The sequence below is a fragment of the Daldinia vernicosa genome (genome assembly GCF_022497035.1).
Source record: "Daldinia vernicosa strain CBS 139.73 unplaced genomic scaffold F5Y00scaffold_56, whole genome shotgun sequence".
NCBI classification, from domain to species: domain Eukaryota; kingdom Fungi; phylum Ascomycota; class Sordariomycetes; order Xylariales; family Hypoxylaceae; genus Daldinia; species Daldinia vernicosa.
This window is the reverse complement of record NW_025953972.1, coordinates 160,199-187,324: the sequence shown is the minus strand read 5'-3', so window position 1 is coordinate 187,324 and position 27,126 is coordinate 160,199. Positions and strand designations below refer to the sequence as shown.

The 27,126-nt window shown below is 48.7% G+C and overlaps 13 protein-coding genes across 13 annotated transcripts; 6 read left to right on the top strand and 7 right to left on the bottom strand.

Moving 5' to 3' along the window:
• Positions 1–26: 26 nt before the first annotated feature.
• On the top strand, positions 27–2,610 carry F5Y00DRAFT_246339 (DnaJ-domain-containing protein). The gene is made up of 3 exons (XM_048009127.1): positions 27–652; positions 723–1,978; positions 2,064–2,610. Exons 1-3 carry the CDS (start codon positions 541–543, stop codon positions 2,205–2,207), a joined length of 1,512 nt encoding a protein of 503 aa, XP_047861420.1. The 5' UTR covers positions 27–540; the 3' UTR covers positions 2,208–2,610.
• A 964-nt stretch (positions 2,611–3,574) lies between these two features.
• On the bottom strand, positions 3,575–6,274 carry F5Y00DRAFT_168916 (uncharacterized protein). Its single transcript, XM_048004830.1, has one exon. It carries the CDS (start codon positions 6,115–6,117, stop codon positions 3,757–3,759), a length of 2,361 nt encoding a protein of 786 aa, XP_047861419.1. The 5' UTR covers positions 6,118–6,274; the 3' UTR covers positions 3,575–3,756.
• Positions 6,275–7,120: 846 nt separating this feature from the next.
• Positions 7,121–8,671, top strand: F5Y00DRAFT_168907 (uncharacterized protein). Its single transcript, XM_048004829.1, has one exon. It carries the CDS (start codon positions 7,422–7,424, stop codon positions 8,517–8,519), a length of 1,098 nt encoding a protein of 365 aa, XP_047861418.1. The 5' UTR covers positions 7,121–7,421; the 3' UTR covers positions 8,520–8,671.
• Positions 8,672–11,687, bottom strand: F5Y00DRAFT_168906 (uncharacterized protein). The gene is made up of 5 exons (XM_048004828.1): positions 11,417–11,687; positions 11,301–11,360; positions 11,154–11,245; positions 10,942–11,093; positions 8,672–10,879 (listed from the first exon to the last, which is right to left on the bottom strand). Exons 1-5 carry the CDS (start codon positions 11,451–11,453, stop codon positions 8,824–8,826), a joined length of 2,397 nt encoding a protein of 798 aa, XP_047861417.1. The 5' UTR covers positions 11,454–11,687; the 3' UTR covers positions 8,672–8,823.
• A 166-nt stretch (positions 11,688–11,853) lies between these two features.
• Positions 11,854–13,972, top strand: F5Y00DRAFT_246332 (uncharacterized protein). The gene has a single exon (XM_048009126.1). It carries the CDS (start codon positions 12,528–12,530, stop codon positions 13,755–13,757), a length of 1,230 nt encoding a protein of 409 aa, XP_047861416.1. The 5' UTR covers positions 11,854–12,527; the 3' UTR covers positions 13,758–13,972.
• Positions 13,973–14,156: 184 nt separating this feature from the next.
• On the top strand, positions 14,157–15,578 carry F5Y00DRAFT_272885 (uncharacterized protein). Its single transcript, XM_048013070.1, has one exon. The coding sequence runs from the start codon at positions 14,313–14,315 to the stop codon at positions 15,417–15,419; it is 1,107 nt and encodes a 368-aa protein (XP_047861415.1). The 5' UTR covers positions 14,157–14,312; the 3' UTR covers positions 15,420–15,578.
• A 249-nt stretch (positions 15,579–15,827) lies between these two features.
• Positions 15,828–16,363, bottom strand: F5Y00DRAFT_265580 (uncharacterized protein; the record flags this gene model as incomplete). Its single annotated transcript, XM_048011810.1, has 2 exons — positions 15,828–15,896; positions 15,935–16,363. The coding sequence occupies 2 exons, from the start codon at positions 16,361–16,363 to the stop codon at positions 15,828–15,830; spliced, it is 498 nt and encodes a 165-aa protein (XP_047861414.1).
• Positions 16,364–17,371: 1,008 nt separating this feature from the next.
• On the bottom strand, positions 17,372–18,179 carry F5Y00DRAFT_265579 (acyl-CoA N-acyltransferase; the record flags this gene model as incomplete). Its single annotated transcript, XM_048011809.1, has 3 exons — positions 17,372–17,612; positions 17,668–17,994; positions 18,070–18,179. The coding sequence occupies 3 exons, from the start codon at positions 18,177–18,179 to the stop codon at positions 17,372–17,374; spliced, it is 678 nt and encodes a 225-aa protein (XP_047861413.1).
• A 312-nt stretch (positions 18,180–18,491) lies between these two features.
• Positions 18,492–19,816, bottom strand: F5Y00DRAFT_246324 (ribosomal protein L36-domain-containing protein). Its single transcript, XM_048009125.1, has 2 exons — positions 19,376–19,816; positions 18,492–19,260 (listed from the first exon to the last, which is right to left on the bottom strand). The coding sequence occupies exons 1-2, from the start codon at positions 19,733–19,735 to the stop codon at positions 19,171–19,173; spliced, it is 450 nt and encodes a 149-aa protein (XP_047861412.1). The 5' UTR covers positions 19,736–19,816; the 3' UTR covers positions 18,492–19,170.
• Positions 19,817–19,868: 52 nt separating this feature from the next.
• F5Y00DRAFT_246323 (threonine dehydratase I) lies at positions 19,869–22,012 on the bottom strand. Its single transcript, XM_048009124.1, has 2 exons — positions 21,690–22,012; positions 19,869–21,614 (listed from the first exon to the last, which is right to left on the bottom strand). The coding sequence occupies exons 1-2, from the start codon at positions 21,888–21,890 to the stop codon at positions 20,085–20,087; spliced, it is 1,731 nt and encodes a 576-aa protein (XP_047861411.1). The 5' UTR covers positions 21,891–22,012; the 3' UTR covers positions 19,869–20,084.
• A 191-nt stretch (positions 22,013–22,203) lies between these two features.
• Positions 22,204–23,654, top strand: F5Y00DRAFT_246320 (hypoxia induced protein conserved region-domain-containing protein). The gene is made up of 3 exons (XM_048009123.1): positions 22,204–22,576; positions 22,681–22,748; positions 22,846–23,654. Exons 1-3 carry the CDS (start codon positions 22,536–22,538, stop codon positions 23,367–23,369), a joined length of 633 nt encoding a protein of 210 aa, XP_047861410.1. The 5' UTR covers positions 22,204–22,535; the 3' UTR covers positions 23,370–23,654.
• F5Y00DRAFT_168842 (TLD-domain-containing protein) lies at positions 23,558–25,805 on the bottom strand. The gene is made up of 2 exons (XM_048004827.1): positions 25,576–25,805; positions 23,558–25,506 (listed from the first exon to the last, which is right to left on the bottom strand). The coding sequence occupies exons 1-2, from the start codon at positions 25,636–25,638 to the stop codon at positions 23,746–23,748; spliced, it is 1,824 nt and encodes a 607-aa protein (XP_047861409.1). The 5' UTR covers positions 25,639–25,805; the 3' UTR covers positions 23,558–23,745.
• Positions 25,806–25,967: 162 nt separating this feature from the next.
• Positions 25,968–27,077, top strand: F5Y00DRAFT_246318 (uncharacterized protein). Its single transcript, XM_048009122.1, has 2 exons — positions 25,968–26,776; positions 26,835–27,077. Exons 1-2 carry the CDS (start codon positions 26,542–26,544, stop codon positions 26,882–26,884), a joined length of 285 nt encoding a protein of 94 aa, XP_047861408.1. The 5' UTR covers positions 25,968–26,541; the 3' UTR covers positions 26,885–27,077.
• The last annotated feature ends 49 nt before the right edge of the window (positions 27,078–27,126 follow it).

Genomic DNA, 27,126 nt, shown 5'->3' with positions numbered 1-27,126 from the left:
TTTGCCTCGCATCTTACTTAAAAATGTGGCGCTAGAACACTGTGCCACAAGCCCTTGTAGGTATGTAGGCTAACATTCGTCATAGGTACAAGGCATCGTAGCTGATGGTCTTTTTTTTCTTCTTTCCTTTTTCTTGGTATGAGGTATTCTTCAGTATTCCTTCGTACTTACCTACCTACATAACCTAAAGTATGTGATCGGCTATACGGAATAACTAGTGTATCCTTATCCTATCTCTCTTCCTTTTCAGACATAACTTCCTAATATCCATCTAAGCTACATCCGTACCTACATATTTCTCCTAATATTTGAACTTAACAAGTCAAGCATCCGAATCATCTCTCACTTACTATTATTTCAGCTACCTCATCTCTGTTTGAACCAAATTGCTGACTCGATAACTGCTCTCGTCAGGATTCACGCTATCCGGCGCCTTTAAAATCCACCCCGCAACCCAACACCCAATACCCAATACCCAGTACCCTAGACCTGGACCCCTCACATTTGCATTTGCATCTGTGACTGGTCAGAACAGAAAGCATGGTGGCGGTAGTAGATACATCATATTATGACGCTCTCGGCGTCCAGCCAACGGCTACCGAGCTCGAGATCAAGAAGGCATATCGCAAACTTGCTATCGTCCATCATCCAGGTACGCGCATCCAACCGCGGCCTTGTCCGCTCCTACTAAAAGATACCCCTAACTAACAGACACCGCCTAGACAAGAACCCAAATGATCCAACTGCCCACGAAAAGTTCCAGACCATCGGCGAAGCCTATCAGGTGCTTTCGGACCCCGACCTAAGGAAGGCATACGATAAATATGGCAAAGATAGTGCCAAGCCCAGCGAGGGCTTCGTCGACCCTGCCGAGTTCTTTAGTAGTATATTCGGCGGTGATGCCTTCGTCGACTGGATTGGCGAGATTAGTCTTATGAAGGATCTTACTACCACTATGGACATTACTATGGCCGGCGAAGAGGAAGGAGAGGAGGAAGGAGAGAAGGAAGGAGAGGAGACAGAATTCCCCGGTACTGAGGAAGCTATACGCGAGAGTAAAAAAGAAGCTGTCGCCGATACTCCAGGCGCTACCAGTGCGCCAGTGCCAGCGCCTGCTGTAGTCGTTGAAGAAGAACCTGAAAAGCCATCCGCTGAGGTACATCATGACGCCCCCGCGGACAAGCCACCGGTACCCTCGCGCGGCGCTTCCCCGAGCCCTAATGCTTCTGGTACATCGACACCTTCGAGACATGCGATACCCATCCGGCCCGCGCTCATGGACCGTCCGTCGGATGATACACATTTAGCGAGCCAGACAGAAGAGGAGAGAGAATTACGAAAGAAGGAAAAAAAGAAGGGATTAACCAAGGAGCAACGGGAACGGCTAGCTGCCTTTGAAAGGGAGCGCGCTAAAATTCGGCAAGAGCGTGTCGATACTCTCGCCTCCAAGCTTATCGATCGTATATCAGTATGGACGGAGACAGATAAAGGCCCTGATGTCACCAAGGCCTTCCAGGACCAGATCCGTCTCGAAGTGGAAAACCTCAAGATGGAGAGTTTCGGACTCGATATTCTACATGCCATCGGCGCCGTGTACATGTCGAAAGCCACAGCACTCCTCAAGTCGCAGAAGTTCCTTGGAATCGGGGGCTTCTTTAGCCGTATGAAGGACAAGGGAACCCTTGTCAAGGAGACCTGGAACACCATATCGTCGGCCATCGACGCTCAGCAAACCATGGAGGAAATGGCGCGTATGGAGCAGGCTGGTGGCGAGGACTGGACCGACGAGAAGAAGGTCGAGTACGAGCGTAGAGTTACTGGGAAGATCCTCACAGCCGCGTGGCGCGGTAGCAAGTTCGAGATCCAGAGCGTGCTACGTGAGGTCTGCGACAGTATTCTCCATGATAAGAAGGTACCCCTAAGTAAGCGTTTAGAGAGAGCAGAAGCGCTTGTTATTATCGCGGATATTTTTCAGAAGGTAAGCGCTAACGCCCTCTTTATGATGTCTTGGTTCATCACATTTTCGTATTCTTTATAAATCCCCTCTACTAACACCTTTCTAGGCCCAGAGAACAGAGGAGGAAGGCGAGTACATGGCATTCGAACAACTCGTAGCCGAAGCAGCTATCAAGAAGGAAAAAGAAAAGGATTCGAAGAAGAAGGGGAAAGACAAGGATAGCAAGAAGGCCGATGCACACAAGGAATAGTCGTAATAAGTCTGTCTTATTCAGGGTTGCGGACTCTAGAGATGCACTTTCTTGGAGGCGACTGGGGGCATATTCGAAATTTCATGGTTCCTGCACGATGACCTTGAAACGGCGATTCAAACCAGTGTGCATCAACCCGGCCACATTATCCAGTTGACGTCGAAATTGAATAGGGGGCAGAAAATTCGGGGAGAACTCAAGCTCTCTTAGCAGCTTATGAAGTTCCGCGGGGAGGACGGACAAGTTGATCCGGGAAAGGAGATGGAAGATATCATACAGCTCTTACGCTTCATAGACTGGTTTTAGGGAGTCTTTGGCCAGGATGGGATAAAAAGCTCCCCTTAATATTACATATGCATGCATGCGTCTCTGTGAATGGAAATATAATCCACTCCACCTCTTAGCTTCTAGTGTTTTCTCGAGGGTGTGTTGTGATATGATGGTCGGGAAATGCTTGTAATACGGTAAGAGGTTCGTTGCGTACCTAGGTAGGCGTTCTTCTTCATTGGTATTATCCACCGTTATGACACAGGGACATAAAGTCGATAGGGCGTAGAATAACGGTAACTAACGAAAAACATTCGTAAAATCTGAGCTATTAAACGCTTGTAGATATATACAACGAATCCTCATCATATCCTAGTCTTGATATGTATACGTAACTAGAGTTTACCAAGGCGAGACGTTGGGACGATGAGCTAGGACTTTAGAATACGAATGGAGTAACTAGGTTCTGAATAACGGTAGTCTATGAAGTTGAGTACCTAACCTATACGATTAATGTAGACGCCTATCCCCCTTTCCAGAAGCAACCAGGCTAGATGTAGGCATCAGAACGTCCAGGTCCGTATTGAGTCGGCGTCACTCGACATATAACAGAACTGTGATTACAAAAATCACACTAATAGAGCATAACGCTGTGCCTCGAACTGGGAAGTTTTAAATCATGACAATCCCAACCGAAGCAAAATCTGCTAGTGTATAGGAACTCCTGGTGCTAAACTATTCAATTGTTGCTATCAACCCGCCAACTTTGCTCTTTGGGAGCGTATAGGTAGCCTCGCGCACACGGCCGGGAGGAAAACAAGAAATTCCTCGGCAAAGTCGACGTCCACGTATGTACATCTCCGAGTGTAGCTCCTGATAGAACTTGCGTTCACCTCCTAGGTGTTTTTGAGACCCCATCTATTTTGGGCGTGTGTGTAAGTAAGTGCTGGCTCCTTTATTCATTATTGCTTTGGGGTATCATTGAGAGTCGAAAAAGAATATAAAAAATAGAGATCTGTCAAGTGGTGTGGAGATGGTCTATTGACTCAACGCCTGTCCGTCATAGTTTGTGGGGGTATCCATTGGTGGTAGAGTAAAGAATAAAAAAGAACGACAAAAAAGGCCGAAAGATAAGTGAATATAAGTCGCCCGGTACAAAAATGTAATATTGAGGCGCCGCAGTTGGTTGGGTTATATGCTGTGAAGAATCGTATCCAAAATAGAAGGAATCTCGTACCAGTACTGATGTGCTGTAGTTGGGGGGTATAATAATTTCCAACTCTTATCCTCCGTCGACTTGGAGTTCTATTCCGCTATCCCTATCCTGTCGTTCCGAACCGCCCCAGCTTGCTAAACTAATAGGGTCGTCTAGAAACTTTTCGTCGAATTCAATCGTATTATCAGGTAAACTGTTTGCGGTTGAAGGTCGATCCTCCTCTTCGTCTGGAGCTAATACTCGTCCACCTAGCTCCACGCCGGTGATCGGAACACGATACTCAAGTGCCTTCTTCCCTTCATTGATGAGTACCTCAGTCCAGTCAAGACATCTTCTAATACTTTGGTTGATCTTCTGAGAATCAACAAGCAATTGTTGATGCTTTGATAAGTCGAGCTGCAACCGCTCCTCATCTCGTTTTCGGTGCTTTGCGTCCCGTTCTGCGACGGTACTTGGATCAAGAGATTCGTTTAGTGAATCACTGTCTGATAACTCCTCTTCTATCTCTTTCTCTTCCTCTTCTTCGGCCTCAGACTTCTCGTCAAGATCGGAAAGGTCTATTATCCCTACTCCTTGCTCTGAGGTGTCTTCCAGTGATATTTGAGTAGAAACTGCGGTGGACGCAGTAGAAAGCCGACCCGCACGGGAAAGGCGCTGATACCTCCGCAACTCTGAAGTTTGTTTTCGCAACCGACGCTCAAGAGTTCGGTTAATGGCCTCGAGAGACGCGTTTGTGATCTGTAGGTCTTGAACTTTACGCTCACGTCTGGCGTTCGCTACGGATTCGTTCATAGGTTCTGTGGGATTGGCTGGATTGGTGGGACTTTGTAGGCCCGATGGGGCTTCTTCTGGGGATGCACACTCTTCGTTCTCGGCAAATTCATCGGCTGCTTGAATTATGGAAGCGAGTGTTAAAGGGGCCGGCGTCGGAGGTACAGTTATAGGAGGAGAGGTTTCGGGCGATACGCGAGAGCTCGTTGGCTTTGTGGTACTAGAACTATGATCTAACTTTACTAAGCTTCCCGCACGAGAATGGCCGCCGGGTCTTGATGTGCCGGTGCTGGACCGGCGAAGACCGGGGGATGGCGCTAGCTGGGGAGCGGATAATGCCGGTGGACGTCCTGACGATGGGATGTTGGCGGCCTTGGACGAAGCTTGCGAGCCCTGGGACGGGAACTTTGCCGGGGAAGCAGGCCTCTGCGCGTGAGTATGGCTACCAGCCGGGGGGTTTGTTGCCGGGCGGCTGGAAGGTGGTCTAGGAGCTGTCGATACCGTCGAACCTGAACTACGGGACACAGGAGGTGTGGGACTAGCTCGCGCCTCCGGAGTCCCATTGGCGTAGATGAATTTGCTGGAAAGGCTATCCTGCGCGTGACCGAGGACTGGTGCAAAGGGCACCGGGTGAGAGGACTTGTTCTCTACCGTATTCCCATTGGCATAGAAAATAGTCGGACCCTTCGCTTGGACCGGTTTAGAAGACGACGTTGGGCGAGGAGGTTTGACATCGCTCGCGTGAAAGAACTTGGATTCTAAATTACGGGCAACTTCTTGCTTCCCATAGCCGGTCGTGTCTGGAGATACGGAGCCAAAGGAGGCCCCTGACCTTCTCATAGCATCCCCGTCTATCCTCGGGCTCGGCAGGCCGAAGCTGGACCTGTGGTCCCAGACATCTGACCTTTCTGGATTGGGTGTACCATTCGGTGTGTTACCAGCACTTTCGACACGAGTTTGCCTCGAACCAGAGCGAGGAGTAACGTTGGTGCTAAGGTGGGATGGGAAGGATGAGTCGTCGAAGTAACTTGAACGATTAGATGGTGCTTCTCGGCTGGTATTGATCGCGCTGGGAGCATGTTGACGCCGAACCGCTGGGGTTGCTGCGGCAGATAAAGCGGGAGACTGGGTTCCTGTCTTTGATGCGATCTTAGGGGTTAGGGGATTCCTATTTACGACCCTTGCAGCAGAGGCGCTAAGTGAAGGCATTTGCGATCGGCTCGAATTTGGATTTGGGCTGGCAAGCGGAGGTGAGGATGCGTCGAAGGGCATGTTTCCTGTTCCTGGCTCCTTTAACAGGGGAATTGTAACAGGCGCTGCATTTTGGTTCCGTCTCCTTAGGGGGCCTCTGGAAGACGAGGATGAGGACGCGGACGACGAGGCGGCTGCGGCTGTTGCTGTTATGGCGGTCTTGGCAATAGTAGTGGCTGTGGTGGAGGTGGATATTATTGTTCTCGTCCCTGTCCGCGTACCGGTGCCCGTGCTCCCAACAGTCCTAGGGGGCTTACGTCCAATTGATACCAAAGAATCCGAAGATGGTGGTCGTTTTAACCCCGTCTTAGTTACGGAGTGATAGTTCGAATCCGAGGAGCGCGTATTAGTGGAGGAGGGTGGTTGAGTTGAAGATGTGTGAGGGATGAAAGTCGTGTTGTGCATCGTTAAAAGTGTTAATTACCTAAGGCAAAGGCAAGTTAGGTAGGTCGAACCCATGTCTTTTTTTCTGTCTCTCTTTCCTTCCTCCCTGAAGGTCGCAATTGCATATGATGGCCTGAACGGCGCGGTTCAGGTCTCCACTAATTTGTACTATGGTTACTGTTACTGGTAGACAAACCCTACCTTCCAACGGACTGTAGGCCACCGAACCCGTTTAGACTCCTTTCTATTGGCGGTAGACCGATACTAATTGAGTTCGCTTGTGCGACGATACTTGATACCTGCATGTACCTCTATAGGTAGCATGTGATTGTTTCTTATGAAAGCGTATATCCGAACAATTGTGGGAGATATATGAGGAGACAGAGAGAAGAAAAAAAAGAAAAAGAAACGGTAAGGAGGTGCGTTAGAAAAGAAAATCGTCTGGAATGAAAGACAAATGCTTCTGTCGAATTTGACTGGATCAACAATTTCATTGCCCACAATAAAAGGATGACGTCCCAAAACATACGTCTGGTCTCGTCTGGGCACGTCCTGGCACGTCCTCGTGTCTGATACATTTAGATCCACGCTCCTTTCCTCTTCTGAGGGTATTTACATACATACGGAATACACTAGGATTTACTAAGTATATGTTCGCATAAGTTGTGCTTGTTGTGAATGCCCCATGGCTCCCCGCAGTTTAGAGGGAATAATAAGAGTATATTAAGTAACGGGATGCGCAAACATACCCAAGTACATAATGTAAGGCGTATGCATAGGAGAGGAGCATTAAGTATAGACTTGCATATATAGGTACATTAGGTGCGCTAAGATTTGGCACATTACTGCCTGACAGCCTAACTTACATGTATCTACTTAGTTAGGTACTTTAGTATGAAAAGCGCACTAGCTCTGACAGCACTGTACCCTGTTAATTCTGGTGGGTCATCTTAACTAGGATTAAGGCTGTCAAGGCGGTGAATTCAATTGCACCACCTACCCTAGGCTCTTTCTCCCCTCTCTTCGTCTACCTATCGTCTATCGAGCGCGAGATCGGCTGAGCTGGCGGCCGGAACCGTCTGCACGACATTAACCAACAAAACTTTCGATTATCGGAGACTAGATATTTTTAGCGCCAGCAAGCTTAGGAATGAGAAAAAAAAAAATCAGCAAACACCTGATTTGTTGGTCAATCTATCTCTAGGGACAATCCTAGGTAATACATCTTGGCCTAGGTAATAGGTAATAAACCACGGGAAAAAAAGGAAGAAGTGGAAGGCGTGGTTAGGTAACGTCATCCGGCACATCGTCAGCATATCGCGACGATGGCGCTCTTGGGCCTGTCGCTAGTTTTGGCTTCGGTGATTTACGCAGCTATCTGGAGGCCGCCTTTCATCCAATCTCTTCTATCGATATGGCGCGGCGACCCTCAGATTCAACAACCGCCAACGACGCGCCGTCCCTCTCCAGCGGATATAACGGTAGAGCATGAGGAAGAGGAAGATCAGTCGGCCGCTACGACGACAACTGGTCGCCATACACCGTCGACTGCGACAACCCAAAGATCCGCTGCGGTTGCTGCTGCTGACAGGGCAGCCATGCCTCCACCTCCTAAGCTCGTAATGCATCAACCGAAGGAAACCGCAACGAATTCGCAAACCGAGTCCTCGCCATCACCGCAGACGACTCCCAGAGCCACAGCTTCAGCCCAGCTTAACGGCGATAGCATACCCTCGTTCTCCCTCTCGCCCGACCCTCCTGCTTCCGCAGCCGCCATCGCCCGCGCCGTAGAAGCTAATACCTCGCCCTCCGCCCTACCTACTTTCTCCGCGCCCTCCCCTCCTCCCGAACCACTCGCGCCAGCAAAAACCTCCATGGCACCACCCCCTCGTCCTCCAACCCTCAATAACACCGGGCCCTCCCTCCTAGGCGTGCCTCCCCGTGCCCCTATCCCTAACCGGCACCAATACGACCGGCAACCCGGAACCTCCACCCTCGCGCCGCCTCCCACGCACTCCTCGAAGCCCGCCAAGCCCTCTCGCAAAGTAACCCTCTCCCCAGGCCGCAGCCCGCTAGACTGGGCGCGTTTATCCGCCAACCCATCTGCAGACCTGCGCAACCTCGGCCCCGGGGCGCCGTACCTACGAGTGCCGCCGAGTCTGTTGCGGCGACAGACGGGACGCAAGGGCAAGGACGCGTGGACGGCGCTAGGCGGGCGCGTGTACAACATCACTCCGTATCTACCGTTCCATCCGGGTGGTGAGCCCGAGTTATTACGCGCGGCGGGGCGCGACGGGACGAAATTGTTCGGAGAGATACACCCTTGGGTTAACTACGAGACGATGCTGTCGAGTTGCCTGATCGGGCTGCTGGTTGAGGAGCACGAGGCGCAGAGTACGGGGGAGATGGAAGCCATGGACTGATCGTCTATATCTTCTAGATATGGAGAAGCTAGAATTATAAATTACTTTGTAGAACTAGAGAACGGTGGTATAAAGACTGGAGAACGGTATAGCATAGCATAGCATTGATTGTATATTACTACAGTAGAACGGTGGGCAATTGGGCAACAGCACCTTGCATTGAGTCGGGTCAGACCAGGTCGGACGGCTCTGGTATATCATGCTTAGCACATGGTAAAATTAGGTATATAAACGAGATACCCCCTTTATAGATACAATGCCATCTAGCAGAAGACAAATAGCACTTAGGAACTTAAAGATCCTTTCATCTCTTCCCGAACCTGAACCGCAATCCGTCATCGCTCTCGTCATCACTGGCGGCAACAAATCCTGTTCGAGACCTCTTTGCTAGTTGCTCTTTGGCAGGAGGTGGGGCTGCACGCTTGGATGCCCTCGATGATTGCGTCTTCTGAGCTGTACTCTGGGGCGTCGATCTAAGCAATTGCGACTGCGAGGTCTGTTGTGATGCCATACTCGTGCGTGTCCTCGATGGAGGGGCTATGACGGCGTCCTCGCTTTCGCCCTCCATGCCGTAATCCTCGTCTTCACTGCTATCCACTGGGGGGAGAATTTCTGTAGATAGCTTCTGTCTCTGGTTTCCGGCTTTCTTTGCCGGTGTATTAATGATCTGCTGATCCTCTCTCTCGCCCGTACTTTGACTTCGACTATGTGTTTGGCTTTGCTTCTTCCGTCTCCGCTGCTGGCTTTCGTCTTCAAGCCAGTAGTCATCACCGATGCCAAAACCTTTTGATTTGACTTCTTCAAGTGCTACAATAATCCTCTGTGGCGCCCGCCCTCGGGGACCCACCCGAGACTGGAACTTCTTGAAATTCTTCCGCCCGTTCCATGCGGGATCCCAGCGACCATCGGCTATGTCTTGATCCCTGGTTCGTATAGGCGGTACTTGCCGCAGTTCCATAGGCTCCTCAATATGCAAGCGCCGGATCTCTGCCAGGTCAAGGCCCTCTGGTGCCGTAGCGAGTTCTTCCCTCTCTGCCTTTGCGCGAGCTTCAGCCTCCTCTCTATGCTGTCGCGCCATGTCAAGGATATCTATCTCTTTCTTGATCTTTGGGGCCCTGACCTTGAGCTTCTGCGATTCTATCACGGGTTCTTCCGGTGTTGGCTTGCGAGGAACCGGATCTTCTCCTGCAGCAATGCGACGGCGCTTTACCTGAGCAGCTGTAGGTGCAAAATCGTCCATCGTGTCTTGGGGTTCAAGTGGTGGGGTGCGGCGCTTTCGTTGCAATTGTCGACTTGAATGAACCGTCTGTTCTAGTTCTTGTGAAGCAACATCTTGCGATACGAAAAGACCTTCTTGTGACATCTCAACAGCTTCTGCTGCGGGCGTCGAGGTAGTCGGAATTGTTTCTGGTGTATCATCATTCTCTAAATCTATGTCAAACCCCTTGAAACGACTTTTCACAGCTCCTCTCGCGCGCCTTCGAATGGGCTGTTTTTGCGGCTGGACCGGAGGTTCGTCTTTGTCTACATCCATGGTTTGTCCGTTCGAGTGTTGCGGTTCGATTTGTGACGTCTGCGGCTCCGCTTCGGCTTCGAGGGGCCGTCGTAGAACACTGGCATCATTATTAAGGATCGCATCAAGGAAATCCTTCTGGTCGATAAGTCGATGATCTAGTCTTAAAGAGACTGATCTGTAGAAATCGGCGAACCAGTCGGCATTCTGAGGAGGGCTGGGAATCCATCTGACCACGACAACGCCTTTGCCCTCGCTTCCATCCTCGAACTCTCCCATACCTTTCTCTCCTGCTACTCCTTTGACATACCTAATAAAGTCGTCTATTTGTGTTTCCCCTTCGACTACTTCGTTAAACAGTGCCTTGCCCCTCCCATTTGTTATAGGTTCTAGAAGGTTATCGTATTGCTTCCTATTGTAAAATATGAACGTATAACCATGGAATATCTCGGCGCGATCAGGATTGGGAGCAAAGGCTTCGATCGGTCTTGGCACTGCTTCGTCTCCTGGAGGCGGGACATATTGCATGGCATCTGGCCAGTTTGCGTCGAAATCGCTTTCTAACGCACTCGCTGTCGTACCATCGCTGTCGTTTCCAGGTGTTGCAGCAGCGATAATAGCATTGTAAAACCCTTCGGTAACGAGATACCGACCGTTTACTAGGGCTTGTAGGCCCTTTGGCACATTCCTCTTTTTTGATACAACGTGGGTCGTCGACTGGACGTCGTAGTGAGCAAGAAACTTAACATCAAGTTGTTCTAGGTCTTCTCGAAGCTTAGATAGAGGGTCCGCTCGGAGTTGATTTGCAGTGAAGGAGAAGCTCAGGACTACGGGAAACCAAGTAATGCTAATATAGTATCCATGATCAGCAATTTTGCATACATACTGCATCCGAGTCGAAGAACATACCGGAATTTAGGCGGGAACGTGCCCATTTGGAGGGTATTGACATCCCGGGAAAGAACGCGCATTTCGCCTTTTATCTTTTCGTCATTTATTCGCGTCCCACCTTTAGAGCCTAGGTCTTCTACTGTGATTCGTGAACGACTCGACACATTTTCCTAGTAGAAGCATCTCAGTAATCGCATACATGACTACCGAAGGAAATTGGGACGGCATACCCCATCTCCCTCGGTTACTTCGTCGACTTGTATAGTGACATGCTTCCGCGATACTCTTTCTGCTCCTTCCCCTCTGATGGCGAGCTGTCCAGCTAAGTTCGCATTAGATACCGGCGTTTGAAGTGTGAATATAGAGTAAGCACATACGTTCAGCGACTGTTCGACCAAAGAGATATCGCTTTCCTGGTCGCAGCCAAAGTCGTTTACCTGAAAGCAGCAATCGTTAGCACTTGGAAGCAGAAGACGAACATAACATGTCTTACCATCGAGAGCTTCGCCCTCGTTTTCTAGCAGCCACATAGTCGACTCAGCACCGGGCTACGAATCTCAATAGAGGTAAGTAGTGGGGTGAAGATGATGCAAGAAGCGTGAGGCTAAAAGCGTGTCGAAACGCGAAAGAGGTTCGTTGTCACGTGCAGTTAATAGATCCAGTTAACATTAAATGTTTTTGGGGAATTTACGAAGTGGTCAAAGCTGTACTTGCATCTTAGGGCGTACACTACTTAAAGGCACAGAGGCGTTTCAAATGTGTTTAATAATAAAAGTTATAAAAGTTACATAGGAGGTAGATAGGTACTTCCGTATGCCTACGTGAGGCAGGGCGGCAGGGGCAGAGATGGAAGCTACGTTGGAAGGTGTAAATCACACTGTGAGGGGTATCTAACATCTACATGGCAGTCGAGGTTTATTGTTTAATGTTCTTACGAAATACACTACTCAATATAATATTTTTAGTTCCGAAAGAGAAACATTATACAACCATCCATCGATCTACTTAACAGGATCCTAATAGAGCAAGATCAGATGCCAATATCAGCAATATCAACTTTTACATCTAAATTCGGTCACCGTATCTTGGCTGACTATCTTATACAAAAGGGGGATGTATCCAGCGATATGTCAAGCAATCGTTTTATATTAGATAAGTACTACAACCTAAGCTGAGCGTCTGGAGGATTTATGTTGCGAGTATATATAAGCGACTTTAACGCCCGTTAGAAGATTCTAAACAACTGGTAATAATCCTACGTCTTGATTATTTCGGGAACGCCCTTTAAGACTCTATACGGAAATTATGACTATAATAGAAGAATCGACATGACGTGAGCGACGAGGACATCCTCGAAGCCAGCTGAGGCTTAGGTCTCGAGAACTGAAAGGCAAGTTGTCATCAGGCCTAATATTCTAATGCTCAATCATATATAACAATTCATCTTCTCTTGTCCGAATCCAAACACTTCACTCTTCCTAGGCAGCTTCTACAATTAGGTGTTAGGGAATTGCCTCTGAAGGACTTGAAGTTACCACCCTTATCACCCCTTTTGATTGAAGTATACGATCTTATAGTCCCATATCCCATCCCCGACTTCCACAATGCGAGGGCCTTTTGGTACCTACGCCCTTGGCGCGTTCTTTGGAGGACTGCTTTTTGTGGGAGCCAAGGCACAAATGAAAGTCAGCAGCTTTGATGGCCCAGTCACCAAGGAAGAGCTGAAGTCATTCAACGACTATATCGCTACTCTGAAGCCTGCTACCGACAACAAGGGGAATCAGTGGGTGCAGGGCCATAGCGGAGAGCAGACAAAGGCAATGGGCCTTGTCTATCAGATGGCCGGACAACAAGAAACGCTCGACCAGATGCTTCGCTTCTGCGATGCTGTTTTGTCGGAGAGGAATGACCTAGCAAAGGCCCCTGTTGGCCAGCACAAGATTTGGACGGGCGGAATTGATCCTGTCTGGCCGAACGACGTTACCAAGAATCCAATCCAAACCGGCGGAGAAGAGGGTGACCCGGTTGGACACCTGGCCAACTGTGCTTACCTCATATTAAAGACTAACAAGCTTCATAATCAGAAGGTGGCCATCGGCGATCCTCATAAGTATGGCGCTACCTATATGGATCGAGCCAAGACCTATCTCAAGCAGGCCGATTTCTCGATGAGTAACCATATCTTGAAACGTTTACTAGATCTTTCAAACGGAAACAAGATGTACTTTGCCAAGGACTCGCCTTATATGGGCGGGAAACCAGTCCCGTGGAACCAGCAGATGATGTTCAACTATGCGTTCATGAATCTCTGCAGCGCACATAGGATTCTCAACGACAACCCTGAATTGCTCGGGAAGTACAAGTCGATCCTTACTGCTAGCATAGACTGGTTCTTCCACGGAGGTGGTGTGCAGGCCAAGAAGAGCAAGAAAGGCAGCACCGTCTATGACTGGGGCTATACCGTACCGAAAACGACCGGTGAGGACTCGAATCATGGCGCGCTCGACGTGGCCGGATTTTATCGTACTTACATAGACGGAAACTATGGCATCACGGCGGACCAGATGAAGCCGCTTGCCAACATGTTTGTTGATGTCATGACTCTAGGAAAGGAGAAATACGCCGGGACCGTAGACGGCAAAACCGACGGTGACGGCCATGCCAAACCCACTAAAAATATTCGCAGTGGTTATCTCTTCCTGGCCGAATTCCGGCCTGATGCTTATATGAGCATGATGTCGGCCGATTTATCGGTCGGTGGTAAAGGAACTGGAAGCGCGGATGGATTTTCCCGTTTCCTGTGGGTGAAGGATCGGCGTGCCAAAGCCAAGTAAACCAACGATGGAAAGATCGGTTAGTTATAGCTACTACTTATATGTTCTACATATTAGTGAGTGGCGTTCAGTTGGAAGAAAGTTGGGTATTACGGTCCTATTTATACTTCTAAATAAGGAAGAAATATTTATTTCGATCAACCCGGTCGACAATATAGGCTGGGTTGGTACTGTGCTTATATATATAGGTTATATCTAACGAGATCAAGATGTCTGCAATATAGTAATCTGTAACATAGTAAAAGAGAAAATACTGACTTTGTCCGTGAAACAAGGCCCCGTTACACATCTACAGTTCCTAGAGCAAGTCCTAAATGTTCCTGGGAAGTCCTAGCTACTACATATGTACTAAAGGGATCGTAAACCCTGTCATACCTTGGCATGTGTATAAACCTACCACTTTAAACTTCCGGACATCAACTTACCCTGTTTTTTCTAACGTGCGTATCTACGAGGCATTTTTATATATATCATCTAGGTACTACACAGGCTACTCTTTTTATTCCTTTAAAATTAATCATACAGACAGGGAACTTGACCTGCCGTACTGGCAGCATGCGATGGGGCTCGATGATCAAGCGCAAAGCATGCTTCATAGTAGTAATCCTCCCCTGCGCAGCAGTATACTACTGTCTAAAATTCACCTTTCGCGCCGTCGAAGAAACCCTCGATGTCGTATACACCGCTCGGCAACAGCACCGCGTCAAGACGCGCAAGCGTCCCAAATCAAAGCCTCTAGCCGTAGTTCCATCCGTATCTAAATCTAAATCTAAGGGAACACCCGCTTCTCCCCCCACCAAAACTTCCTTCCTGCACTTGCCCCCCGAGATCCGCCTCATGATATACCGCCTGGTCCTCGGCGGCCCGGCCATCATGCAGGTCCGCCCCACGTACTCGGTGCGCGGCCCCCGCCCCGACGCATGGGCGTCTAGACAGGGGATCCGCGACGACGCAGACGAGCCGAGCAAGGCGCTCCGTCTAACCATCGGTCTCGGCGGTTCGCCTCTGCGCCAACTAGTCTCGCCGCCGCGCGCCGGGTGCGTCGTCTACGGATGCGTATCACAGCTGATCTGCGGGGAAACGCACTACCTCGGCCTGACCCGGTACCGCCGCGACGAGATGGTCTACTACACGGACCTGATGCGCACTAGCCGCGTCGTGTACGTCGAGGCGTTGGATCTGCTGTACGCGGAACACACGATATCGCTGTTCGGGGTGGAGATGGCGCGGTATTTCTGCCGCAACGCTAGTCCGGAGGGCATGAAGCGCGTACGTTTTGCGCATGTGGCGCTTATCATTCCGTCTTCGAGCTGGAGTTCTCCGTTGCATAAGAGGAGTGTTAAGGATAGTATGAAACTACTGCGGGACTCGCTGCCGCATTTACAACAGTTGGATGTTGAGGTGGCGGTGGTATGGGGGCAGCCGAAAAACGCGGGACGGTTCTGGAGCTGGTTGACGGGCGATGGCGTGCTGGGGCAGTTTGGCGGGCTGGAGAAGTTCGTACTGAAGGCGTCGGCGTATGTGCCGTTTACGAGGCGGCCCTATGGGAACTGGGCGGCGTGGACGCCGCAGTATGAATTACTAGAGTCGTGGGATGATGGGGAGTATCAGGCGTTAAAGGCGAGGGTAACGAGTTTGGATGAGGCGGTGGTATCCTCTTGAATTATTGTCTGGATCTGGTGTTCTTGGTATGCATTACCCCTTGCGAATTAACAATGATACCCTTGAAGGCGCTGTATGCTGGATCATCACATTAGGGGTTTACGCTATCCATTTGATGAATTATGTTTTCATTATTTACGTAGTTGATGATTCATATATATACATGCATATCGTAATAGTCATAAACCCATTCGTAAAATGGTACATAATATCCGTAACCTCATCATCAATGGATATTCCAGCCCTTCCTCAATAGTCTTCTGGCTAAGCAAGAGGCCGTAGTTATGTATAACGTAACTACCTTTCATCGACTAATTATCCCTAAAGCACTATACGGTGTACCGTCTATCGTCACACGTATTCCCTTATTTCGTAGTTCAATAACGCCCCCTTGAATGTCTCCGACCATCACTCGACCTTCGATAATCTCTCCCGTCGGAATAATACGTCGCTGGAGGGGCTCTCGGACTCCTGCTCCTATGCTGCTCAGCGTAGACCGGCCTGGTTACACTTACGATCGACGTGCGGCGCGGACTATGATGGGAATGACGGGAGCGTGATCTATGACCATGTGTTTCCCGAGGATACCGCGTGGAGCTGTGGTGATGATGCGAAGACGGCGGCTTCTCGTTATCCGGCTCGAACGTAGTGCCCCATGCCCCTGGGTTGCGGTAGTTGATGCATGAACGGATGATCCATAGTAGGATGAGGAACCCGGCGATGGAGCCGATAACTATGCCAGCGATGGCTCCACCCGAGAGGGTATGCGATGAATCGCCGTCGGTTTGCGCGACGACCGTCGTAGTGGCCTGCTGACGAGCAGTAAGGACCTTAGAGATTACCTCCGGGAGAGTCCGTGTCGGGTTGATGTGTTCAAGCTCGCGAACTAAGACGCGACCGATAGAGAAGCCATCTGCGGCCGGTACTGGCAGAAGGGGGGCCATGATGGGGTACACTTTTGTCTCTAATTACATAGGTAATTCCCAAGGCTCAATGGTTTATACTAGGATGAACCTCGCAGTCGGGAACGTGGTGTGGACTAGGTAAGTTATAGTTTAACGTATGCGGAAACTAAAAAGGGGAGGAGTAAGACATGAGTCGTAAGAAGGAGAAGGGCAGGTTGAGTTCAAGTAGTGAAGACAACCATCTCGATTCTCGCATACAGAAGACGACAAACGATGACGCCATGGCTGCGAAAGTGTAACCTGATATGCCACCATGCTAAAGTGTGCCTGGACTAGTATGTAGTAACTAAGAAGGCTGGGATGGCATCTGCTACCTGGATAAATGGTGGTAGTGTAAGCTCATCCTTGCTCACCATTCTTCAAAGATGGAGTCGTCCTACTATGTATACCATCTTGTCATCTTTACTCTATGCGTACCTAGATAGTGCTCAGAAGTTTTGCCGAGGAGGTAGTATTTGCATTTCTTGATATGCACTTAGACTATTCTTTGGACTATTCCTTTTCCTTGCTCGTTGGCTCATTCGGCATCGCTATGGGTCCATTCGGCCCCCTCACCGTGGTGCGGCTCTTGAGCAGTCATTATGATGTAAACGCGAAGGAAGCGGGGTGAAGTAACCTGTAACCTGTTATAAGACCGATGCCAATTCTAGCGGATTTAATAAGCAGCTCGCAAATGGAATCGAATTCTTTTTCAGATAACTCCCGGGTTCGACATGTGTATATTGGATATCGTATTCGTATACGAACATGATATCATCCTACATATCACACGCAAGAGTTGATCGGGGACTGGATGATTATTTTATTTTCTGTGCATTATTAGTGGTGCGGTTTAGTTCTTTAGAGCGCTCACGGACGTACGCATACAACTAGCCGCGGTCTCAAGAATTACTTATACCGTATTCTGTCTGGAAATTCGGTATAGGTTAGCCTAGAGTGTTCCTAACGATGTGACCCTACACTGATAATATTCTGTTACCTTCGTGTTTAGATGGATTGCTCCCTCTTGACAACTTTACTCATGATAACATAGTCTGGGATAAATTCCTTGCCGAATCGTAGCTTTCTTGGTTCTGGTGATATCTCGTCCTTCTCGAATCCCAACTTCTTATAGAAGGCAAAAGCTCTCTGGTTGCTCAAAAAGCAAGTAAGCATGACTTTCTTAATAGGGGGTGTGTTGACAGCGACGCTCTCTAGGAATCCCATTAGTGTCTTGCCTAGGCCAGTCCTATAAAATGTAAGTAGTTGGCACAGCAGGCAATGAAAATTAGTTGGTATTATACCCTTGTAACTCTGGTTTGAGATGGATCTCGTAACAGTATACAACAGGTTCCCCTTCTTCATATGTAGGCATTAAAGATGTGAAGCCGCGGACGCTTCCCACGATATCCTTCACTAGGATGTACCTTAACTCAGGGGATTTCATCTCGGCTAGCTTTTTACCCGGCTTCCACCCGACTGAAGAAGATTCATAATCGGCTCGGCTAGTCTCTTCAACTAGCTTGAAGCACGCGTCGAGGTCTTCATCACTCAAGTTACCCGACCTGGTAAGGCTGAGCTGGAACTTGTCTTGTGTCTTTGGGTTGATCCACTCAGGCCATGCAGGGTTCCTGGCGTGTATACATATGTTAATGACCGGATTTTCTCATGCATTTCTCCTTGATGAGTCTAAGGAAAATATTTACCTGGGGCATAGGTGTTCCTTAATAAAAAGCTCGTCATCCTTCCGGTTTGCTCTCTCAATAGGGTTCGTAGCGGCACGTCTGCGCTTAACATTCTGCTTAAGACTCTTCATCCTAGTCTTAAACGCTGGTACGGTCGGCGAAAATTGCAAAAACCCACAAGCTGCGTTATCATCATGCGTATAACAAGACCGAAGTAGTATTGATTCAATATTTCCTTTTCACATGTTCAGAAGTAATATTTTTGTAAGTGTTGGTGTCAAGGTACATATTACGAGTTGCAACATGGCTTATGTAAGTTGCTCGTTTAAAGCTATAAGTTTCCAGTGCCTGGAATATCTCTTATCTCCCTTATCTCGACTCTAGGCGCAGCAGGTTAATTGCATAATAATTAACAATTTATAAGTTAGCGATGCGTTATTGGAATTTCGTATCAACTCTCGATTATCAGTAACCTCCCTTCTCATGCGCCTCATTCAAGGTAGATCGAGTTTCCGCTCTGCCATTGTCGTCCGAGACTATGCAACTAGCTCACCAAAGGGCCGGCTAGGTGCAGCCCTGAGTCTGGATCATGTATGTCCATTCTTATTCTCTTGAATCTCTATGTATTTCCATCTTGACTTAAAAGCTAATGAATGTCTGCATAGTTCCTCTTACGTTCACGCGCCCTATCCCTCTATCGCAGTATAATCCGCGGTACGAGACAAATTAGTGACCCGACTACCCGCGCCGAGACACGCAATTTTGCGCGCAGAGAGTTTGAGCGGCATCGCAATGTCACGGATATAAATCATATACGCTATCTCTTATCGACCGGCAAGACGGAATGGGAGGGCATGGAGAGGTATATTGGGGGTATGTAACGTCATAATACGTAGATGTGTTTAATGGCAGCCTCCCTGTTATATAGACACCAAAGGTCGTGGCTAGTGTTGGCCAGTCTAGGTTCCGATTCGGCGCTGGTTTTATAATGGTATACTCCCTAGTCCATCTAGAACACTGTATCGTACACGCCGCGAATCGCCAATAACAAGTCTGGAATTCAGAACACCCCGAAGTATTGTATTTTTTTTGGCCCATTTATAGGATTGTCTCTCGATTTCTTTATCCTTGTCGTTGCTTATGTCTCGGGTTTGCGCTGCAGATGATATACAGATAACCACGATGTCGCTTGCCAGCCTTTCTTCTCACGACCTATCGCAATTATATGTCAGCAAATATCCATTGGAGCCTAAGTGTCTAGAGCAATATGATCGAAGGGTACAGAAAAGGGCCTCTGTTCCGGACGCCCTGCTCCCTCATTACTGACCTTGCAGTGTTCGCACCGCTTCTTGACTGAACTATGAACCTTCATGCCTCTCGTCTGCTGCTGCGTAACGGCTTGGATCGTCCTCGTTGCGTTCGTTATAGTCGGCGTAGGTCTTGCCGCCGATCGAGGGGCTAGAGCTGCTTGGGAGATGCTACGAGTGGGCTGATGTTCTCGCAGAATTTGTCGGGCTATCGGTATCCGTGTCGCGCGAAGGGACAGCGCCCGAAGCGACGATATTAGAGAAGAGGTTGCCATTTCGGAGAGGAGGGTTGGGTATCGCAATTGCTCTCTCCTAAGACCTACTGCGTTTGGGATTTGTTGATGCAAAGGTGTAAAATGTATGAATGTATGAATGTACATGCGGTACAGGGTTCAAGATGGAAAATCCGCTGTGGAATGATGTGGGGCAACTCAATGTCACGTCCACTCCTATTGGTCATTTTAAGGAATTATATTTATGCACGTATCCCATATACGTATCTAAAGACACAATCCTCAGTCTGTATGTTTATTGTTTATTACGTCGAATTCAATTAAAACGCTCCCCTTTCTATTGCGGACAAATTCAAATCTATCTTCCTTTAGGTATCATAACTTGCGTATGTCGGTTGACTTCCTTGATCTAAAAGAAATCGTCATTATACCCCCCTATCGCCGATCCCACGTATTCTCAATTTGCTAGTAGCATCTCATAGCTCCCAATTAACAACTACTGCTCGCTCCTCAAGAACGTCTTGAAAATCGAACTTTGCGTGCGATCCTCCCATGGGTACCCGATCTTCTTGAATGACTTCTCCAAGTCGGTCACTTCTGATTCGGGGCATTGTATACCCGTCAATATTTTACCTATATCACTGCCGCCGTTTCTGTACTGAAATAGACTGATGTTATATCTCAGTTGTAAAGTTCCTAAGAACTTCTCGAGGGCGCCGGGACGCTCGGGGAAGTTAAACATGTACAACCTCTCATCTGCAACGTCTGACCGGCCCCCCACAAGATAACGGATATGTGACTTGGCAAGCTCGTCACCTGACAGGTCTGTGGCCGTCATACCTGCACGGTTGATTCGGTCTATAAGGTCCTGGAGCTCTTGATCTCGTCCTGCTGCCCCACCCGTCAACGATATACCAATTAAAATGTTGGCAATCTCGTTGGTTGCATAGCGGTAGGAGAACTCCGTCACAGCATGCGGCATAACGTGGTTGATCAATTCGGCGAAAGATCCCGGCCTCTCCGGGATGCTAACATGGAGCAGGGCCTCTTTACCCTCGCCAAGAGTAGCGCGCTCAGCCACGAAGCGCAGTCTATCGAAGTTCATGTTCGCACCGCTTGTGATGGCTATGACAGAGCGATTCGGGTTGCTGGACGGATTCGCTGACACCCACTTCTTTAATCCAGCAAGAGCTAGCGCGCCTGCTGGCTCTACGATAGAACGGGACTCTTCGAACACATCTTTGATGGCAGCGCAGGTTTCGTCGGTATTCACCTCGACAATCTCGTCGATTACCTCTTGACATATCCTAAAGGTTTCTTCGCCGACTGTCCTAACCGCCGCGCCGTCGGCGAACAAGCCCACTTCCTTTAGCACCACTCGCTTGCCTTCCCGCAAGGACTGGACCATGGCATTCGCATCCTCGGCCTCGACTCCAATTATCTTAACATGTGGTGCAATACGTTTAACGTAAACGCCAATGCCTGCGATAAGGCCGCCTCCACCTACGCAACAGAATATTGCTTGGAGTTTCTGGATGTTTGTCTGCCGTAGCAGCTCCATTCCTATGGTTCCCTGTCCAGCAATGACATAAGGGTCGTCAAAGGGCGGTATGTTGATCAGGCCGTGTTGCTTTTCCAGTCTCGCGCATTCTTCTTTAGCAGCGTCGAAGTCTGGACCGTGAAGTACCACGGCACCGCCTAATCTTGAAACGTTTCTGTGCTTGATACTCGGCGTCCCCGAGGGCATTACGATAGTTGCTGGTATCTTGAGTAATCTAGCAGAGTAGGCCACTCCTTGGGCGTGATTCCCGGCACTGCAAGCAACTACACCCTTCCAGCTCTGGCTTCGATCGAGATGGGCCATCTTGTTGTAGGCGCCTCGCAGCTTGAAGCTGAAGACGGGCTGTTCATCTTCTCTCTTGAGTAAGACATTGCATTCGAGTCTGTTCGAGAGGTTCGTGGCGTGTGTGAGAGAAGTCTCTTTGCACGCTTCGTATACCCTCGAGGTAAGAATTAGGCGGAGATACTAAGAACATAGGAAACAATTATTAGTCATTCGTAGGTCAAGACAAGTAGACAAGATGAGGTGACGAAGACGAACATCAGGATGCCCATTAGGCAAGAGAAATTCCTGGGGGATGACTTCTTTTTGTCTACGCTCCGATGGCGGCGAGGGGTTTGCACTGTACTCTGTAAGAGAGAGACCTGACGGCGAAGGTGTTCGTGGTCGAAGGCTGTTAGTTCCGTCCCTGGCTCTCTCAGCCACTTCGATATCAATTGAGTCAACTGTTGTTCCAGGCATATTGGAATACTTGAATAGCAGCAACTTCTACGGTATCAACAAAACAAGGGAGAGAATGACATGATAATTATAAGAAATTCTGTCCAGCACCAAAATGATTTTAGACTTTCTGATAGTGGGGCACTCCTGTATATCGACTGATCGATTGGAGCTTACATACCTTGCAGGAGCTCTAGCGGGGTCCTACCCACCTAATCTTGATGCTTGTTGTACATAGTAGGTAGCTACCTTAATCAGGCACCGGTAGGAGCGACTATAGCCTTAAGAGCTAGCTTCTCCAGGTGCTTGCCTATAGAATCTATAGAAGTGGAAGCCTTTCTCCAAAGAATGACGGGGCTCTGGTGGCATCTTTGGTAATAGGGGAAGGTGTACTGAATCCTGTGCTTTACGACATGTACAAAGAAACTAGTCTATCTTATCGTCTTATCGCCTTATCTGACGGCACATTATGGGTCTTTACGTACTCCATGTCGAGAGTTAAACAATTGGATGCATATCATTAAACCTTCAACCTCGAATTTGCGCAAACCGGCTCAACCTAGACCGGTGTATATTTAAGTCATCCGCTGGTACGGATCCTTCGGAATCAGGCCACCGGAATTCAAGATCTAGGCAGCCAATTCGCCTGCAAAATCCGACTTCAACATGGCAGACAGATCTATGCCCTCGTCTTTCGACGATGACAGGTGCCCCTCCCCTTCACCCGCTCCTCTCCCTCTTCTTCTCTCTACCACCACACACGAACACATATCGGGGTTACTTGGTATTTAGCTTACGAAGGAGTAACTAGAGAACATAATGAAACAGGGTTCCAGAAGGTCGGCCGCAAACTGCGAGAGGAGCCTCTAATCCCGCTCGGTACGTCGTTCCCCTACACCAACCAGCACCCATTCATTCTTTCAAGCCACAGCTCAATGGACTTGAACTAAACAATTAATCATCCGGGGACCAACAGGAACCCTCCTAACTACCTTCGCCCTATACAACGCCTGGCGCGCCATGCGCCGCGGCGACCACGCCCAAGTGCAACGGATGTTCCGGGCGCGCATCGGCGCGCAAGCCTTCACAGTCATGGCCATGGTCGCGGGAGGCGCCTACTACGGCGCCGACCGGGATAAGCGCAAAGAACTAATTAAACTCGAGGCGCAGCAGCGCGCCGAGGAGCGCCACCAAAAGTGGCTGAAGGAGCTTGAGGTCCGCGACGAGGAGGACAAGCAGTTGAAGGCGGCAATGAAGCGCCGGCAGGACCGCGTACAGAAGCGGCGGGCGGAGGAGCGGGAGCGGGTTACTGTGGAGGAAGGGAAGGTGGGTGAGGGGGTTGGAGGAGAGGGGGAGAAAAAGGAGAAGAAGGATGAAGGGTCGAATGTGCTAGGTGCTCTGTCGAGTGCTGGTGGTTGGTTTGGGACGAAGAAAAGCGAGAATCCGACGACATCTGAGCAAAGTAAGGCCCAAGAGGGAGGCTCGGAAAAGAAAGCCTAAATGGGAACCGCCGGGCTGTGGCATGCATTGTGAAATTTGCAAGTGTCTATTCTCGGTTTCGGTTCTAAAGGAAATATTTTGGACTAAACCGGATCAGGACCGGAAGTCTAGGGAAGAGTATATCTAAGGGCAAAGGATTGAAAAATCATATGGGTAGGTCATCCGAAAGGAACCTACGCATACACTAAACCATTGTATATATTAGCTAGCATCACGTCTCATTGTATAAACGGCGACCCTGGAAAGGGTTGTGCAATAAACATAAAATCTGGATTTGCTTATCGCATAACTATAGCAGAAGTGACAACGATAATAAATACTGTGTAGAGATCCTAACGCTCATGCCATCCTAACGCCGTTATAGCCTATCCGTAAATCAACCCATTGACCCCCCGCTCCTATTTGTGCCGATTAGCCCAGCCATCTCCAACAGCGCACGGTCAGCAGCGATGTCTCCCGTGCCTAAGTTGACCCTCCTCCTGGATTCGGCCTCGCGGGCTTCCCATTCCCACTGCTTTCTTTGCACCTCTTCCTCTTCATTGTCACCGCAGCCCCATACTTCCATATCGACGATTTCGAAGCGCTCCTGGAAGTCGTACTTCCGGGATGGGCTGGTCGCGAATGCGCCGCCGCGGGACGAGTAGTCATGCGTGAAGACGCCATACTCGAAGCTTGAATCGATGAATAGCGACACGGGTCCCAAATTTCGTAGTGTCGCGTAACGTGACGACTGGCTTTTCCTAGGGTGCGGACAGCCAAAGCTAATCCCGGGATGGGCTGATGGTGCCTTTAAAAACGCCGCATAGTCACGGTTTAAGGTAGATGCCGGGAAGACATCATGAGTTGGCGCAAGCTGGAATAGGAGTGTATCTTCGTCTCCGAAGCACTCCCTGGGTGTATATCGCCATGGCTTCCTGACAAATGCTCCGAATACCAAGCGATCCCGGTCCGCTGGACTTCCGTTCGGGAATCTCTTGGAAGGTAGGGCATTATGAAAGACATCTTCTGATCTATAGCCACTTGGTGGGTCTGAAAGCCTGATACCGGATACTAGGAGAATCGTGGGCGCACGCCAGTTGAAGACCCTTGACTCAAAGCTGCCCATTGAGTATCCTGCCTTTCGGCCAGAGTACAGCAAGCGCAGTCGCCGGAATAGCTCGCTCCCATTGATAAAGAAGGAAAGTTGTGATATAACGCTAAGGTTTAGAATATCGTTGTTGCCTTGAAATAGGGGAGGCCGTGCTATCGCAGACGGCATGGCTCCAGGCAGACTATCTTTACGTTTTGAGAAATCGAGGTTCTTAGAAAACAGGAAGTGTTCAAACAGGGGATTAAAACCATTGAAAAGAAAAGGCAAATTTGACGGAAGAATCCTGTTGAATTGAGCGTAGGTGATGCCAGGCGACTTCTCAACATCGATAAAGGCCGACAGGATATTCTCAGCCGTTGCTCTTAAGTGTTCGAGCGCTGAGCCCGTGACCCTGTCGGCGTAGCTAGAGATATGCTCCGTCGCATCTAGTGGGGAGACCAGAAGCAGTAACATGATTAGTTTTCTGAAATTGTCTGCCGGGATCATAGCTCCGTGTGTGGTAGCGGCGTGAGAATCGCCCGTCTTGAAGGCGTCATTGATATCGAGAGAGTCAAACGCAGCTAGAACGAGCTCGTCATCCTCCGCCGTATCATCATCCAGATCATCACCAGCCTCGTCAATAGCAAAGCCGGGGGCGTGTCCATTGGAGGATGGTTGCGATAAACCTGCATCACTCTGTTCAGCGTCGATCTCGGATAGCTTCCGATCGTACACGGCCAAGCTCTTAAACAGCAATTTCCTTCTGCTGCTAGCATCTTTAGTTAAGACCTTGGTGTAGCGCTCTGTCATTATAACCACGACCATGGTCATCTGCTCGATGCCGAGTATAACTGGCGCATCACTGAGAAATGGAAATGCGCCAATATAGGTCAACATATGAAATAAGATAGGCGAGACGGCGAGGATGTCTGGTAGCTCCAGAAAGCGAGTAATGGTGTCCTCCTTAAGGTAACGCACATTTTGCTCATTATCAGCAAGGGATCTGAAGTTATCTTTAAAAGAATAGAGCTCTATTGGCTCAAAACATTTACGAGCGAACTTGTCGGCCTATTTAGTTGATGTCATGTTAGTTTTGAACGGGAGCTTTAAGATGCGGTGTAGCTGGAATATTCCTACCAGATGTGTCCTAATTTGGTCTTTAGAGGGAGGCTTGGCCTCACCTGACAGGGTTTGTCCCATGATTTCTCCTTGAAGAAAGCGAAGCCATCCCAAGGGAAGAATGCATGCGTTTGGGGATAGGTATGAAATGTATATATATGGTGAGGATGAGATGTCGGTATGCGGTCCTACCGCCTCAGCGCCTGTAGATAAAGTATTAAGTTCAGCACTAAAATCGGGCGTTCGGGAGTCCCACTCAGCTACATAGATTGGTATTGCTAGGTGAATCTACTTATAAATGGTGGGGTGATCACTGAATGCCACGCTAAAATCGTATGACGTATGGTACCTGTACTTACCTCACCTAGCTGTATACGCGTACTAAATTTATCCAAGTTCAAAGCGTCGATTCTTGACACGGCTATGCATTTTTATACCTTGGACCACTATATCATCACTCAACAGATCATTAGACCAGGAAGCTTTTTTTCAATACTTCAAGTTTAAGCGAAACATGCTCGGGGTAGTATAGCATACATGTATGAGGCAACTGATAGAGATGTTCCTTTTTCACCTCGACTCTACTATTCGAACCGAAAGAAGCAGTACCTAGCACTTAGTCCAGAGTCCTACTAGCACGTACGCAAAGACAAGATAAATTCTAAATATAATCACAATACGCACAAATCTCTCAAGGTTAACTTTATTCTGTTAATCACCTAAGCCTTGGCTCTTTGTAAGTCAGACTTGATAAAGTGTAATTATATTACAGTTCACAAAGGGCCATAGCTATCCCCCAATACTACGCATGGTCATTCGTACTATTTTCGTACAATAAGATTCATACATACAAGAAGGTCGAACGTGTCTTTGTCGCTGCTTGTAACCTATATATACTGCCGAGGTTCGAGCACGCTTGTGTGGCTTGTTTTTTGAGTACCAGTAATTAACATCAATCATTTTCGGTATATAATATCTATCACAATGCGTGTTCCTTATAGTATCATTTTCGGCTTCATCGCCGCAAGTCGGGCGTGGCCCACTCCTTTCCCTGATGGCAATCTTAATACGGACTTTGCTCCCGGGTCGAATCTCAAGAGGAATCCATCCGAGGTTATAAGTCAACTTCAACAACTAATAGAGAAGACATGTCATAATGCTTGTCTGGAACTTTTCCCTGACGAGGGAGCCAATCACGAAGCCTGTATGAGTATATGCCGTAAGTCTTCTCTTGTCCCTCCTCTAGCCACCCAGTTCTAATAACCGTTACTTAACAGATCACAAACAATCAGACTCTGATAATACCAGCCCGGGTTCGGGTATGTGAAGTCTGTGATGAGTGTTCCAATCGAACTAAGGCAGCACGTTTTGAACATCATGACACTACCGTAAACGGCAGTTAGTATTTATGACTTACAATTTAAACGTCGGATTTACATATTATTTTGGTTATATCACGGAGCATCTTCAATTAATACATTATTTGTAGCATATACAAATATCATCATGTACCTCTTAAAGATTTATATTAGTATCACATAGTGGCTTATATAAACTTGATTCTTAGGC